The following is a 15,952-nucleotide window of genomic DNA, read 5'->3' on the forward strand; positions in this document are numbered from 1 at the left end:
GTAATGCCTTGAGCATATTGTGGCAATGCAAAGGGATGATGCTTGAACTTTCTGCTTTCACATCAGCAACCTTTGTCCATGGCAGGACAGAATCAGCATGGGCTGAAATAGCATTTAACCCCACACATGTTGAGTATCTTTAGCATTTCAGTGTGCACAGGTGCTGTTTGTAGAGGGATTCTTTTTTATGTGTAGCTGGGAGGTGTTCTCAAGTGTACCAAGGGAATCAAAACATTCCTAGGTTGCTGCTTAGAAATTTCTGTTGTTGTAGACAAGGTCACAGTGCTCAGATCGGTGTGTCTGAGTTGATTTTGTTGCGGCTTTCAAGGTATTTTGGAGGTGTCTCTCCTAATATCCAGGTGTATGTCTCATTCCAGGCACTCAGCTCTCGCTGGCAGCAATTTCCATGCAATTTTAAATGCTTCTTCATAGTGCTAAGTAATTGTGTGCTTTACAAAAGGGTTGTTTTATGGCAGTTGATTGCTGTGGTGCAAAGCCCACTTTGGGGTAATTTGTCTAGAAATACACTGATTGTTTCAGTAGAGGAACTCTGCATGCTTGTTTTTCCCATTAACAGATAAAACAGCCCTTCCTTCAGGTGCTTGTTTCACTGAAATTTCCTTGTCCCTCAGCATTCCAAGCAGTTGGCTATTGCCTCATTTTTCCTGAACACAATATTAATGAATTGTGTGATCAGCTCATAATAATTACTTTATCCTCCATATATCATTTTGCCTCCAATATCCTCTTGGCTTGTACCAGCCTGAATTGTAACAGAGCTGTTTGGCAGCAGGATTTTCTTTGGTTTGTTTGGGGTTTTTATTTTAATTTTTATTTTATTTTATTTAATGATCAAGTTGCCTTTATAACTTCTTTTTAAAATTCTTTTTTCCTACTGATTGAAGCCATTGGAGTTCAGCTAGGATGAGTGAAGTTGGGTGTCTGTAGAGTGTGTGGATCAAGTGACTGATTAAAGTTTTAAGGCAAAGGTACCACCAAAATTTGTGGTACCTATATGTGCAGATAGAAGTTATCATCTTTTATTTTACATCTGAAGTAAAATTGTGTTTACAGGCTCCATCATTATGGGTGTGCATACTGAAACTGGCACCTGCAGTTTATTTCTGTGGATGCAGGGAATAGTTTGGAAACCTTTCCCTGAGCCTGTTTGTTTCTTAAGACACAGGTGGTGTCATGGCTTAATCTCATGGTTAACAGAACCAGTACTTGAAAAAAGTATTGCTCCTGGAATTTGCTCCTTCTTTCTGGAATAAGCTTGGACTTCTTGTAGGTCCTGTGAGATGCTGCTTGCTGTGGCACACAGTTGAGAGTTTCTGGAACTATGTCCTTCATGAAGCACAAATACTGCACTGGCTGAGTACAAATTGTGGGTTTGTGGTGTGTTTCCTTGTCTGTGGGTCCCACAGAAAGGGACTGAGTGTGTAGATTGCTTTAAATAAGGGTGAGGTGCTGGTTCAGGCCTCTGCATAGCAACAGATAAGCTCTGGGCTGGCTTATCTTCTCACAGAGAATTTACATTTGCTTTTCTTTGTCTCCTTTCTGACTTCTTTTAGCATCAGCTTGTTTATTCCCATAACTCATGTTCACATCCTTGACTCTGCCCTTCTCTCTTGCATTACTCACTTGGCTTCCTCTCTGCTTTCCCTCTGCCAGCTCCCTCCTTCACCCTCTGATCACCGAGCTGCTGCCACCGTGTCTGAATCCTCCCCCAGACCATCTCCCCAGGCTTCTCCTCTGCTCCCCTCTGACAGGCACCTCCTTAATGTCAGCAGCGACTCTCAGCTAATTATCTGGCTTGCTGATTAGCAGTTTGCGCGGGCAGAGCTGCCTGGGGCTTTTTGTTAAGGCTCTGAGCAAATGCCATTTTATGGCTCCTGGTGCTAGAAGCTGTCTTGCTGCTTTCCTGCTCGTAGCCCTGTGGATTCTCCATAGCCAGGTGGCTCAGGTGGATGAATGGGAATTGTGGCTCCAGAGGGGCTAACGCCAGAGCTTGTAAGTCCATTGGGATCCATGCTGCTTTTGCCATGATTATCCCTCTTTGCTTCCTCGTGGAAGAGCAGAAGAGATGCACATCTGGTCTCTGCTGCATTCTGCTCTCTGCACCAAGTTCATCCTCTGGTTCTGTTTGTAACCCTTGAGAGAAGGAAAAGCAAAACTGGAGGACAATTTTTCACTATGGGACTTTTTGCATCTGCAGTGTCAGATTGGAAGGATTGGTGGTGGCAGCCCTGAGCTGTGAAACTTGGAGGAGCTCCCTCCTGGACTGAGGAAGAACCATTAGTTTTCTCATCTGGAGCTGACCAAAAAAAAAAAAAAAAAAATTGGAAACTGCTTTCATAAGACCTGAACAGTGCATTCCTTTTCACCAGGAAAACGTCCAGCACATTCAGGGATATAAAAGAAAAGTCACAGGCAAAAGGGCAGGGGAGAACTTTTTGGTTTGTGTGAGCTTAATGTGAATGGTGCAAGAAGATGTGAACCATGTTGTTTGAATTTCAGGGGATCTGAATGGTTTGCTGATCTGGGTGCACAGCAGACTGTATATTGTGCTGTCAAATTATTTGGAGTTTTTCTCGCTGGTCATGGGGTGGAATGTACATCTGAGGTGCAAATAGAGGAAGTTGGAGGGTTCTGTGGATTGCTCTGATACAGATTGCAAGAAATGGCTGATATATTAAATACCTGCCTGTATCTAAGGTGTAAAGACTCTGAGCTTGAAATTGCTGGAGTCTCTGTTAGAAATTTGATCTATTGCAGCATTGAGTGAGTTTTTCAGTCTGTACTGCTTCTTGCTTGTCTCCTTGTCTTACTCTGTCCTCTGTCCTGTTGTGTCCCAGGGTGTCTGGACCACAGGGATGAGGAAGCCTCGGAGGAGGTGCCGGCAGCACTTGGAGGGGCGGCGTTCTCCCTCTCCCTACAGCCTCAAGTGCTCCCCTACCCGCGAGACGCTGACCTATGCCCAGGCCCAGCGCATCGTGGAGGTGGACATCGACGGGCGGCTCCATCGCATCAGCATCTACGACCCCCTGAAGCTCATCACCGAGGACGAGCTGACAGCCCAGGACATGACCGAGTGCAACAGCAACAAGGAGAACAGTGAGCAGCCCCTCTTCACTTCCAAATCTAAGAAAACACTTTCCAAAGGCAAGAAGAAGGAGTCCTGCTCCAAACATGCACCAGGGATGTCTTTGCACTTGCCCCAGCCCAAGTTCCGTGTGGTGGAGTCCTTCAGCCAGCCAGATGCCCATCCCCTCCCTGCTGCCTACTACCGGTACATTGAAAAGCCTCCTGAGGACCTGGATGTAGAAGTGGAGTATGACATGGATGAGGAGGATCTGGCATGGCTTGAGATGGTCAATGAGAAGAGAAGGGCTGATGGTTATGGGACAGTTTCTGCTGACACTTTTGAGCTGCTGGTGGATCGGTTGGAAAAGGAGTCGTACCTTGAGAGCCGGAACAACGGAGCTCAGCAGTCCCTCATCGATGAGGATGCCTTCTGCTGTGTCTGCATGGATGATGAGTGTCACAACAGCAATGTCATCCTGTTCTGTGACATTTGCAATCTGGCCGTGCACCAGGAGTGTTACGGTGTGCCCTACATCCCCGAGGGACAGTGGCTTTGCCGCTGCTGTTTACAGTCCCCTTCTCGCCCTGTGGATTGTGTCCTTTGCCCGAACAAAGGGGGAGCCTTCAAGCAGACCAGTGATGGCCGCTGGGCTCACGTGGTCTGTGCCATCTGGATCCCAGAGGTCTGCTTTGCAAACACTGTGTTCCTGGAGCCCATCGAAGGGATCAATAACATCCCTCCAGCTCGCTGGAAGCTAACATGCTGTATCTGCAAGCAGAAGGGCATGGGAGCTGCTATCCAATGCCACAAGGTGAACTGTTACACTGCCTTCCACGTCACCTGTGCACAGAGAGCCGGTCTCTTCATGAAGATTGAACCCATGAGGGAGACGAGCATCAACGGCACGACGTTCACCGTGCGCAAGACTGCCTACTGTGAGAGCCACTCCCCGCCTGGCACGGTGAGAAGAGGGTCTCCAGCTGCTGGTGGTGATGAGCAGGCAGTCACTGTGAAGGAGGAGGGAGTGGAAGAACCCCATTTTGGCCCTCCCAAAGGGTCTGTGAAGAAGAACCAAGTGAAATTGAAGCAAAAGATCAAAAAGGAGCCTGGTGACGTGACCAAAGGGCGTTCGTCTGTGCCTGTGGTGACCGTTGCACAAATTCCCTCTTACAGGTGAGTGTTGTGGGTTTAGGGAAGGACTTGGACACCTGTAGAAGAACAGGGTCTGTTTTAAGGACTCAGTCCCTCTCATTGTTGACCTTGGAAACACTAAAACTTCAGTCAAGGCTTAGCAATAACTGTGTTCAGAGTGCTCTGCAGCATAACTTGTGGCTGGGTTTCTTCTGAGTGTCACTGTGGTTTTCTGGCTTTGCTGAGCAGCCATTCCAAGCTGTTGTGTAATGAAGACTCTGTGGTGGTCCCTAATGGCAGGCACCCATCTACCATGAAGGTATTTTTAAAACACTTCAGGCATTACAGGTTGGTAGGCAGATAGGGGACATCCCACTATTAAGATTTTTGAAATCTCATTTCATAGTTTTTTAATTCCTCCTTTTACCACAGAGCTTGTCAAACCTGACAGTGTTGCAAGCAGCTTTGACTTTGGCTGTATTTTTTTATTTTTCTCCTAGCTCTCCCTCATACAGAACTAGGTAGTGCTGAATTCTTGTTTGGTGCCTTAGGAAGTGTGTTGATGTGTCTTTTAACAGACAGTCTGATAAGGCACCATGCGTAAGATAAGAATGGTAAGCAAAGGTTAAAATAGCTGATTATTATTCTTGGACTCCTGTCAAGGTAATTTCCCAGGCTCCAGATTAATAACATCAAACTTAAATGGCCCCTGGAAGGTTCTTGACATAGGAAGTAGTTTTGAATTTCAGGCTTGGAGCTGAATTGATGATTTCATACTTCGTGCTGTGGCAAGTGGTTGGTGGGACCCTCCAGTATGAAAAGGGGCCACATATGTCTGCATACGAGGAGATCCCAGCTTGTCCCAGTTTGTGTGTACTTCAGAGTGAGCATTGCCACAACACTGCAAAACTTCATCAGGAGACCCAAGGGGGCCAAGATTGCTTTGCAGCTGGCTCCATGATGCTCTGTGCTTCCTTCAGGCTGAACAAGATCTGCAGCGGGCTCTCCCTGCAGAGGAAGAACCAGTTCATGCAGAGGCTGCACAACTACTGGCTGCTGAAGCGGCAGGCAAGGAACGGGGTGCCCCTGATCCGGCGGCTGCACTCGCACCTGCAGTCCCAGAGGAACACTGAGCAGGTACCGGGTGCTCCCCAGCTCAACTCACATGGCAGGACACACAGCTTAGCTTCCAGGAGGAGATAAGCTTAGCACATGGCTGGGGAGGGGAGTGAGGGTGAAAAGAGCAGATTTAAGTCTGTCTCGGTCTCCTCTTGGTGTGCTTATGCCTGAAGAGCTGAGTTAGTGTATTAGTGGGATATCCATGACACTACTAAAGTTGGTGTTGGTGAGACAGCAGTTAGGAGCTTTTCTCCTGAGTCAGAAGACCTAGGATTGTGCAAGGGTGTGATGGGCCCTTGGTGGAATGATCTTTTACATGAATGATGAAAACATATTCCTTGGAATGAGTAAAGAAAATGGGTTTTAAGTCCAGAATTGTGGCCAAATTCCAGTTCTGATTATTCTTCCTGCAGCTGCAGTTTCTGCCCATCCCATGCACGTTTAGACATAATCATCAGCCCTGGACTCTTGCTTCCTCTTTTGAACTGGCATCAGTAGTCACTTTATCTTGGTGCTATTAAGCAGCACTGCATTTGGCATGAGAAGTAGTTGCTGAAGTAATGAAGCAGTAGGACTCTACCCTCTAACACAGCCTGTCAGTAGGGAACATGTATATTTTTATTGTTGGAGGAATTTATAGACTTTTGGCAAGAAGACTGCTTTGGGTGTTAAATAAAAAATTAAATATAAATTAAATTAAATAAATTAAAAAAAAAATAAATTATTCCCCACTCATCAGTGCAGAGCTTGGGAAAGTGCAGCATTTCCTTGGTGTATTACACTGCTAATTTACCATAAGTAAGATCTTAGAAACAAATGTCCTATTAATATAAACCATGAAGATCTTGTGAAGCAATTGTCCTCTTGGCAATCATGTGAAAGTGTCTGCACTTGAGGCATATCATCCAAATCACTAAAAAATCTACAGATTTAGGAGAGGAAGGATGATAGTGTTGCAAAGCCACTGAACTGTGTCTTGGAAGGTGTGAGCTCATCTCCCAATGTTGGCCATTGTTGGCAAATGTCTTTCCATGGCTCTGTTTTTTATGGGTTACAGAATAGCTCTTTTCTCCCTTGCTTTTGGTTGCCTTCCCTTTAGACTGTAAATGCTTTGGGCTGCTGCTCCAATGCACAGAAAAATTTCCAGCGTTTGTAATAAACTTGGATGTAAAAGCAGGGAGGGTGTAAATGAGCATGCACTGAAGTGTGTTCCCAGGGTGAAGCTGCAGGATAATTTGGGGTAATTTCACAGATAAGGTAAAATCTAGAAAAGCTGATGTTCTCTCTGTTAGACAGCTAAATGCTGGAGGAAGGAGGGGACATGGACTGAACAAGACAGTAAGAGAAAGATTCTGAGAGCAATTCCCAGAGGATTCCTAGAAAAAGAAGGAAACACAGGAAGCCTGTGGTGTTTTCTATCTCACCCACTTACGTCTTGCAGAAGGAGCAGGATGAGAAGACAAGTGCAGTGAAGGAGGAGCTGAAGTACTGGCAGAAGCTCCGGCATGACTTGGAGCGGGCTCGACTGCTCATCGAGCTCATCCGAAAGAGGGAAAAGCTCAAACGGGAGCAGGTAAGGAGTTCTGGCTGTCAAGTTCCTCCTCTTAACTTCAGTCCCATGCAAGCTCTCTGTGCTGCAGAAGGCACAGGAAGAGCATGACAGTTTTTCTTGAGTCTTTTCCTCTTTTCAGAGGTTCTGGTTGTTGGGTGTGCAGAGCCACCTCTCCCTGTGCCAGTCACAGGTTTGCACTGTGCAGCCTCTGCCCTCAGAACCAGGGCTCAGCTGCAGAGTGCTGACAAAATATATTTGCATCATTAATAGTGGATTTGATTCCTGACCTACAGAACCCTTTCTATTTCTGGGCATGGACCAGGTGTTTTGCAGAGTAGAATTAGGTCTCTTTCATGATTATTTCAGGAGTTTGGTAACACCTTCTCCAGGGAGAAGTATAAATCACAATTCAGCTCTTTATTTCTTAAGCTAAAAATTCCTATTTTTCCTCTAAGGACATTTTTAGAAGAAAAAGTTTTAAGATGGAGACCATTTACTAATTTTTCCAATTTCTCCTTTGACCTGTGTGTACATTTCTAAAGTCTTACCAGTTGCTTCCTTCCACTGCTTGCCAACCTTGCCTGTCTTTGCTGTCCTTATCTTGTTGGTTGCTGCACCCACAGCTGTGCTCTCTGGCTGGAGTATCCTCCAGGACAGCTCCAGGAAATGCTCATTGGGCACACACTGAGCCTTTACACGTCCTCAGGCCTTGCCTGGGTGCTTTCAGGCTGTCTGCAGGGAGAGAAAGCAGCATACTCTGATCACAGCTCCTCTAAGAGCAATTTTTTTATGGCCAGAAACTACCCACAGCTTTTCTAGAGTCCTCTTGATGGTTCATTTACTGCATTGTCCTTTATTTACATCAGTGGCTCAGCCCTCATTGATGTGTGAACATATTTTAGGTAGCAAGATAAAAAAACCCAAAAATAATTCTTGGGCTTAGTTTGTTTTTGATATCTTGGTATAACCCTATCACAGCTGGCTAAATGCATAGAAGCTTATGGGAACTATGCTTTTTAAAAGGATAAAATACCAGAGAAAAGTGTATCTAGTTGGGCTCTATCCCAGCCCAGTTTTTAGGTGAATGCAGAAGGATGCTCCAGAATTGTGCATCTCTGTTTGGCTTTTTTCCTGTTCCAGGGGAAAAGTGTGGTCTTTGTCTATATTCATTCTCTTATTGATGCTGTCTTGTTGCTGAGCACATCAAATACAGTTTGCTTTGTGTAAACAGACTTGCTTACCTTTGTTATTGAAGTGTTGATTTAATGACATAACGAGTGATTATAGGATCAAAGAAATGACAATGTTAAAGGACAAATTAAATACTTTTATCTTGTTCCAGTCTTCTTTGAATAGATTTTCTGTGCAAGAGATTTTCAGTGCTACATCTTGTTTGCATGAAATCAAACAGTATTAGAGACTTCCTAAAGGATAGAAGGACCTTTATTAGGAATTTACAGACATCTAAATACTCTTGTTCAGTTTCTGCCTTGAAGTCTGAGAGCTTATGTTTTAAACTTTGTTTTTGTTCTCTAGTCTAATTATGGATGTTTTTGTTCATATAAATGCCTGCATAGTTTTAATTTTTATATAATTGCTAATTGGCATAATATGGAGTTCTCCAGGATAATTTACCATGTGTGAAATGCCTGTTTTCATTTTTAATTGTAGTATCCTTTGATTTCCTGGGGTTTCCTCTTGTTTTGACTTTATGAGATTGAATAAACAGGAGTTCCCCATGTAAAAGGATTGGACTGGGCAATGTACATGGAAAGTACAAGGTGTTTGCCAGAAGTTCTACAGCAATGCTGGCCTGATGTTCTGGAGGGAGACACCACCCACAGATCCTACCCTCAGTGAGTGTCCTCACTGTGTTCCTGTTGCCAGGTCAAGGTGCAGCAGGCTGCCATGGAGCTGCAGCTAACCCCTTTCAATGTCCTGCTCCGCACAACCCTGGACCTGCTGCAGGAGAAGGATGCTGCCCAGATCTTCACAGAGCCTGTTAACCTGAACGAGGCAAGTCTCTTTCCTAGAGGTGTTTAATGGGTTGTAGATGAGATATTGCTGGGCAGAAGCACAAACCACCTTGTCCCAAGCCGCTGGTGGACTAAAAACTGTCTAAAAAAGGACTCATGATGTGTGTATCCTTCCAGGCCAAAAAAAGGGTATTTTCTTCTGGAAGTTTAGCACATCTTGGATGAGTAATGTTTTGTTGAGCCAGGGTGTGTCTGCCTTGCCTGGGTGGCACAGAAATGAACATCTGTTGCTGCTCCTTGCCTGTGGAAAGGATATTAAGAGTGCTTGTGATGGGTGCGCTCTGGTTGGCTAGTAAATGGTTTTTGTAATTGTACAGGTTTTATATGTTTAGGTTCCAGATTACCTGGAATTCATTTCCAACCCAATGGATTTTTCCACCATGAGGCGGAAGCTGGAGTCCCACCTGTACCGAACCTTGGATGAGTTTGAGGAAGACTTTAACCTTATAGTTGCCAACTGCATGAGGTATAATGCTAAAGACACGATTTTCCACCGAGCAGCTGTCCGGCTCCGGGACCTTGGGGGAGCGATTTTGCGTCATGCGCGGCGCCAGGCCGACAGCATCGGCTTTGACACTGGCGTGGGGATTCACCTGCCTGAGTCGCCCAAGCCCCATGACTTTTACCGCTTTTCCTGGGAGGATGGTGAGTAATGATTAATGTTTTTTTCCCCCTCAGGCAGATCATAGCTTTAGTTCTGAGCACATCGTTCAGCCTGCATGGAAATTGTAGCCATTCTGCATAGAGAATTTGCCTGTCCATCTGTTGACCTAGGGACATGAAAACCTCCTTTAAAACCCCAGAGAGTGGGATTCCAGATGAGCTGGGCACTCTGAGCTAGGTGCAGCTTAACTCCAGCTCTTCTAGTGCATGTCTGTGTTGGCAGAGTCTTGTAATCTGCCCTTGCTCTTTGATTTGTACCAGGAGTGTTGTACAAACTCACTATTTTAAAGAGCAGTGCAAAGGGTGGGAATTTTTTGCTCTGGGGAAAGCTCATACATTTCACTGTAAACTGGCAAGATGTACGGCAGCTGGGTTAGATAGAGCACTGAGGGCTTAAAGAGGATGATGAGGGGTGAAGGTACTGGGGACCTAAGCAATCCTTCTAGCTGAGACTTTCCATTCCCAATACAACCCCATCCATTCCCACAGCCCTCTTGAGATGCAGCTCCAAATCATTCATTGAATAACTTGGCTAAACTTAGTACAGCCATCGAGCACACAGAGCTTGCAGTGTGCCATCTGGTTCCTAAATGTTGAAGCCCTCTTGCGTGCAGATGGACAGTCACTATGAAATTTGTGTAGGTGTTCAGCTATCTGTCCTGCTCCAGTGGATGCCAGCCCTCCAGCTGAGCCAGAGGAATGGCAAATATGTTACATTTTGGCCACTTATCTTTGTGGTCTGAGTTTGGCATTTAATCTGCCAATGAAATAGGTTTCTGACAAGGGCCTAGACCACAAGCTGTTCTGTGTGGGGTGCAGAAATGTCCTTTCACTGTTGCCCCGGGGCAGTAACAGGAATTGAGGGACAGTGCAAGTTGAATCAGCTGCTTTTTATCCAAAGGAAGGAAGTCCAAGCTCTAAGATTGTTGACTGCTAAATCCCCAGGCTAAAGTGATTGATTCATGGACAGCATCAAAGGGAATGAGGCCTGGCACTGGCCCCAGATGCTTCTCCAAGAAGCTTTACTCCTTCCCTTCACTGTTCCCATCTCTTATGCTGCAGTGGATAACATCCTGGTCCCGGAGAACCGGGCTCACCTGTCCCTGGAGGCACAACTGAAGGAGCTGCTGGAGAAGCTGGACACGGTGAGCACCATGCGCTCCAGCGGTGCCCGGACGCGGCGTATCCGGCTCCTGCGGCGCGAGATCAACTCCATCCGCCACAAACTGGCCCAGCAGCAGAGCAAGGCCCTGCCCAACGGGGACACTGTGCCACGGGAGGGGCTGGAGACAACATCCAGGGAAGGGGATGAGGAAGGGGAGAAAGGTGAGCAGCAGGATTTTGATTCCAGGTCTCTAGCACTTGTCAGCAGTCAAAACCTGCTTTTTCTCCTGTGACTTTAGTGAAAGATGGAAACGGCTGTTGATAGTTTTGGGAATGACTCTCGCTAAAATGTTCAAGCAGATTCTTTATTCCTTTAGGAGATGGTGCCAAGCTCCCACACCCTCCAACCCTGGAGCCCACAGGACCAGCACCCAACCTCTCAGAGCTGGACTCTCTGCAGGACCCTCCAACACTCAAACCCATCAGTGAAAGCAGGTCCTTGAACCAGCTGCAGAGGAGGATGGTGTCGGACAGGGAGCTCTTTGACAAGAAGGCTCTGCAACACGAGAGCCAGGCTTTCCAGCGCCTGCTGTCCAACAACAGCCTCAACGGCCTGGCTCTGCCCCCTGCAGACAGCCCTGCCAGCCCTGCCCTCAGCAGCGTGGGCCGGCGGACATCTGTCCTTTTTAAAAAAGCCAAGAATGGCATGAAGCTGCAGAGGGGTCTGGAGTGCTCCCCGGAGAATGGGGAAGAGCACAGGCAGGGCGGGCAGGGCTCACCCTCCTGCCCCGATGGGGAGCGACAGGCACGGAAACGGCCCCAGAGCAGGACCTGCAGTGACAGCAGTGGAGAGAAATCACCCAGGCAGGCAGCACAGAGAGGTGAGGAAAGGCTGCATGTGACACTCAGGGCCGGTTGACATGGTGTTGTTGGATCCTAGGTTGTACTCGATGATCCCAGAGGTCTTTTGTAAACGATTCTGTGATTCTGTTGTTGCTCTATTGGGAACAGCGAGAAGAATGACACAGACTCTCTTGTGAGTTGAACAGGAGAGTTCTTCCTTTTCTCTTCTTTTAAGGTTTATTACCTCAGATCTTCTTTTATAGGCCGATACATGAAAGTACAGAAAAGTAAAACTCTTACTGGTTAGTAAACTAACACATCACCATCATTGGTCAGTGGTGTACACCACCCCTCGACCTTCTCTTGCAAGAAAACAAGAAACTCACAATCAGCACCTACAAAGCTGTCTTCTATCTCTGAGGATTGTTTTAATTTCTCCTTATGATTTCCCAGGCCACTTTCTCAAGCAAGACTGAGAAAGTTGTGCGGCCTGCTATTCCACAGGCACTGTGCTCCCTGCTTCATAGTTAGCATCCATATTCTGTAATTCCTTGGGATTCCTTTTCCTTCTGGAAGCTGTGAGATGGGGCTGAGGAAGGGGAAATCCTGGAGCTGAGTGAAAACTTTTACATCCAAACTACACACCCAGAACAGACTTTATACTTAGGGGAAAGCACAGTCCTCATAACCAGATGGTTTCACAGCCTGGTGAAAGCTGTTTATAAACAGGGCAGCCATGTCTATAATGAGCTGCACTTCTCCATTGACTGTACATGTTGTTTTTGGTATCGTAGCTCATCTCCAGTCACCTCCATTTTAGAATTTAAAGGTACCAAGATGAAGCCCAAGCAGTCGCCAGTAATTCTCCTATTTGCCAGGCTGCTGTAAGAGGGAGTTTTCAGTTATTTTATACGGCAAGCCAATGTGCACAGCAGCTCAGAGAGCTGTTGAGTGCCTGGCTGGAGAGCTCTTGAGAGCCTGTGGGCTGAGGCATTGGCATTCCTGCCCTTGTGGAAGAGTTTGTGTTGGCTTGGTCACTCCTAGGAGCAAGAGTTTCCTGCTGAAGAAATGATGCTTTTGATTGGAAGTGTTCACACTGTGGAGTAACTTAAATACTACTTTGAAATCATTTTTGGAGTTTAAATAAAATTAGTGGGAATACCAAGCAGGTTCCTTTTCAAATTAGATCTGCAAACGAGAATAAGGAGCTGAGATGAAATTTGGAAAGACAGAAGAGGAAAGGAACATCTGAGCGACATCACTCTAATTTCTTTTTAATTGTGTGAACAGCCATTGTGGGACAGTTCCCATCTGGAAGGTTTGACTTAGCCTACACCTGAAATACCATCTTATAGTTATTTGGCTATCATAAAGTTGCAAGAATATTGAGTCTGGGAGAAAGGCAATGGAATGTGGGGATTGACTTGCCAGGACAGGTTAAGGGAAATGCAGATGACTTCTCCAAAGAGTGGAGGGACTCAACATCATCATCTCTTGGTAATTAAAGCAGAAAATTGTCATCCACACTGGGTAGAGGTCAGAATGAGAGGCTGAAATTTAAAAAAGGAAAAATAAAGGCAGGGTGCTGGAAAATCACTGATAATAGGCAGTGGCATTTCTCCTCTGCTAAAGCACAGCTGGCTTTTTTCTGAGTTGCACCACTGCTTCTGTGATTCAGCTCCATCTCCTTCCACAATTTCAAACACAATTAATTTGTCCTAACTGGAGGGAACATCTGGTGTGATGAATCTGTGTTATTGAAGAAGCAGGTCAGTGTGAGGGGGATTTTCACAACAAGGTGTTTCCCAGGAATGTGCTCTTTGTGACAATCCCATATTTACAGCTAGAAAAAACAAGAGAGGCTTTGCCATGAATTTGCCCTTTGTGTGGCTGTTGGACTTGTGAGCCCATGGGAGTGTGGGGGTGCTTGGTCTATGGACTGGGGGAAGGCCATGGTCACCTGGCTTCTTGTGCCTGCTCTGGCCTTGGGGCTGCTCTCATGCCTTGTCACTCTCATTTGTCTCCTTGGCAGGAGTGACCAATGGTTTTGCAAAACATGCAGGGAGTGGCTCTGACTCGGAGTGCAGCTCTGCCCTGGGCAGTGGGCTGGTGTTTGAAGCCTGCAGGTAAGTGCCCCAGGCAGAACTGTTCCCTGGAACACCTTCTGTGTCTGGATTAATCTCTCTGATTCTGTTCTTTGACTTCTTAGTTCCAAACCCAGCCCAGACTGTTGCTACTTATGTGTTGACTCTAAAAAACAAAAAGCTGTTTTCATCCTGTCCTCTTAAGCTGCAGGTCCCAAAAGCAGTGTTTGATTTTTCAAGCATTTTGTGCAAGTGTTCGATTTTCTCAAGCAAGTGGGTGTGTGTTACACTGTTCTTTCTCAGTGCATGCACATCCTCTCTGCTGATGCAGTTCTTGAGATCCAAAACTTGGAAAAACTTGAATTCTAATTTTCAATTCAGCACTGCAGGTAAAGCTACCACCTACTAAACAGCTGCTTTCTTCCTCTCAGAAATTAAGGGGCAGAACTGGGCTTCAAACATGACTGAACAGACTTAAAGCAAGTACCTGACATCTTCTGATGTCTCGTGGATAACTTGTGCAATTATTCTGTTTAGGAACAGCTCTGTTTACTACTTCTTCTCCAGTCCTATTCCAGCACCAAAATCACTCACAGTAGGTTGCTTATTAGAAATCTGTAAAAGAAAAAGCAAATTACAGTATGCAAAAAATATGATTGAGGTGGAGTTAGTCCATTTTATGAAATGTTTGTAGTAAGGGGGTGAAAGGATGTTCAGGATATGTATGGGCTGATAAAGTCCAGTTTCATACAGGAGTTGTACTGGAGGGCTGCTGTGTCATCTCTCAAGCTTATACACAACGGGTGTAGCTCGTGCAAGCTCCAGGCATCATTACATCAGCTCTGAGGCGTGAAGTTTTTACTAGGTTTTCTCCTCATGTTTACATCTGGGTTTCTGTGAGGTCTTTTCATGGCTCATGGCAAAGCTGGGATGATGTCCCCTGTGCTTTCACCAGAAGAGATCACATTTTGCACAAGTATTCAGTGTTCTTTTCATGTCAGTGGTGCACTAGTGCAGTCATTTTTTGGTTATTTTAACCTGGTTTGGGGAACCCATTGTTGTGCAGGACAATCTGTTTTCCCCTAATGCCCTACTTTTCCACATTTTCCTGACAGTGGTTTGATGCCTCCCAAGCGGAGTCGAGGGAAGCCGGCTCTTTCTCGGGTGCCCTTCTTGGAGGGTGTGAATGGAGATTCTGATTTCAGTGGCTCAGGTGAGAATTGCTGCCCAGCACCAGCTCTGGACCCACCTCAACCAGGGGGAACACATCTCAAAGCACACCAGGAGCCAGTCCTGCACAAATTACCCAGGCTGGACCTGCCTGGGCACTATTACCTGCTTTGCTACAGATTTAGGTTATTGCATATAACATTCTTCCTGCTTCCACCTTTCCTGGTTGCCTGTGCCCTATGTTCTCCTTGAAGGGCTGCTTTCTGTAGGGCTGATGTGTGTAATGTGCCTTTCACTGTTTCATCCTGTTTTGGGACTAGTTCTCTTTAATGATGCTGTAATACCAACAGGAAATCATAATTAAAGAGGGATCTCTCTGGAGATGACTTCATAGCTGTTCCCTCTTGTGTTGCTTGCAGGGTCTTTGTTGCAAAAGTTGTCTTTGTCAGGCTGTGTTGTACATCTGTAAAATTGTCACATTGCTCTCCCCAAGGCACTGCACCATCCCCTCAGTGCTCACATGACCAGACTGTTGTGTTTCTTAGGGTATGTCAGGGATAGAGTTATTGCAGGTTTATCAGGATTCAGCTTTGAGGCCCTGGTACTCCTGTTGCCTGTGTGTGCGGCTTCATTGCTGGCTCTTGTCGTGGCTCTCTGAGAATCATTATTATCCTGCACCTTGTGTGTCTGCTTTGGAGATGAGCTCACAGAGTGAGGCTGGTACCATGAGAACTGGAATCAGTGGGACAGTTCTGGGCTTTGGAATATAATTTCATTAATGAAAGAATACATCTGGAGTGCAGTAGTGGAAAACCACATCAGGTCTGTCCTGACAGAGTGCTCAGTTGGGTTTGTACTCAGCATTTTCTAGGTTCAGTTTTCAATGCCAGTATTTGTCCATTTTCCCCAGAGCAAGCAGTACTTGCTGTAAAATTTTCATTAATGAAGATTGCTCCTTTTCCAGGACAAGGAAAATCAATGGCTGATTTCATATCTGTGACCAAATCCATCTCTTGTGGGGCCATTTGATTTCAGTTCACTTTGATTACATTTCTGTGCTGAAGAGTTCATGTGAAGCCACATGCATGCACAGACCCATGATTTAGGAGATTGTGGCTTTATCCTAGTGCTGAACCTGACTGTGCTGACAGAGCATAAAGAA

General features: G+C 45.9%; 1 protein-coding gene across 14 annotated transcripts in view; it reads left to right on the forward strand.

Annotated features, from left to right (window-relative positions):
• Positions 1-15,952, forward strand: part of BRPF3 (bromodomain and PHD finger containing 3) — a 30,345-nt gene that overhangs the window by 7,932 nt on the left and 6,461 nt on the right. For 5 of the 14 annotated variants that reach the window (XM_058855742.1, XM_058855744.1, XM_058855743.1 and 2 more), the window contains exons 2-10: positions 2,859-4,261; positions 5,200-5,356; positions 6,780-6,911; positions 8,778-8,906; positions 9,259-9,571; positions 10,652-10,915; positions 11,071-11,574; positions 13,569-13,662; positions 14,736-14,833. In XM_058855742.1, the coding sequence (XP_058711725.1) occupies positions 2,859-4,261; positions 5,200-5,356; positions 6,780-6,911; positions 8,778-8,906; positions 9,259-9,571; positions 10,652-10,915; positions 11,071-11,574; positions 13,569-13,662; positions 14,736-14,833 (3,094 nt within the window). Of the gene's footprint in view, positions 1-1,358; positions 2,014-2,858; positions 4,262-5,199; positions 5,357-6,779; positions 6,912-8,777; positions 8,907-9,258; positions 9,572-10,651; positions 10,916-11,070; positions 11,575-13,568; positions 13,663-14,735; positions 14,834-15,952 lie in introns of those variants that run through there. The other 9 variants (XR_009279395.1, XM_058855748.1, XR_009279394.1 and 6 more) reach the window with 6 other exon arrangements.

Source organism: Poecile atricapillus, chromosome 23, assembly GCF_030490865.1.
Source record: "Poecile atricapillus isolate bPoeAtr1 chromosome 23, bPoeAtr1.hap1, whole genome shotgun sequence".
In the NCBI taxonomy this organism is placed as follows: Eukaryota; Metazoa; Chordata; class Aves; order Passeriformes; family Paridae; genus Poecile; species Poecile atricapillus.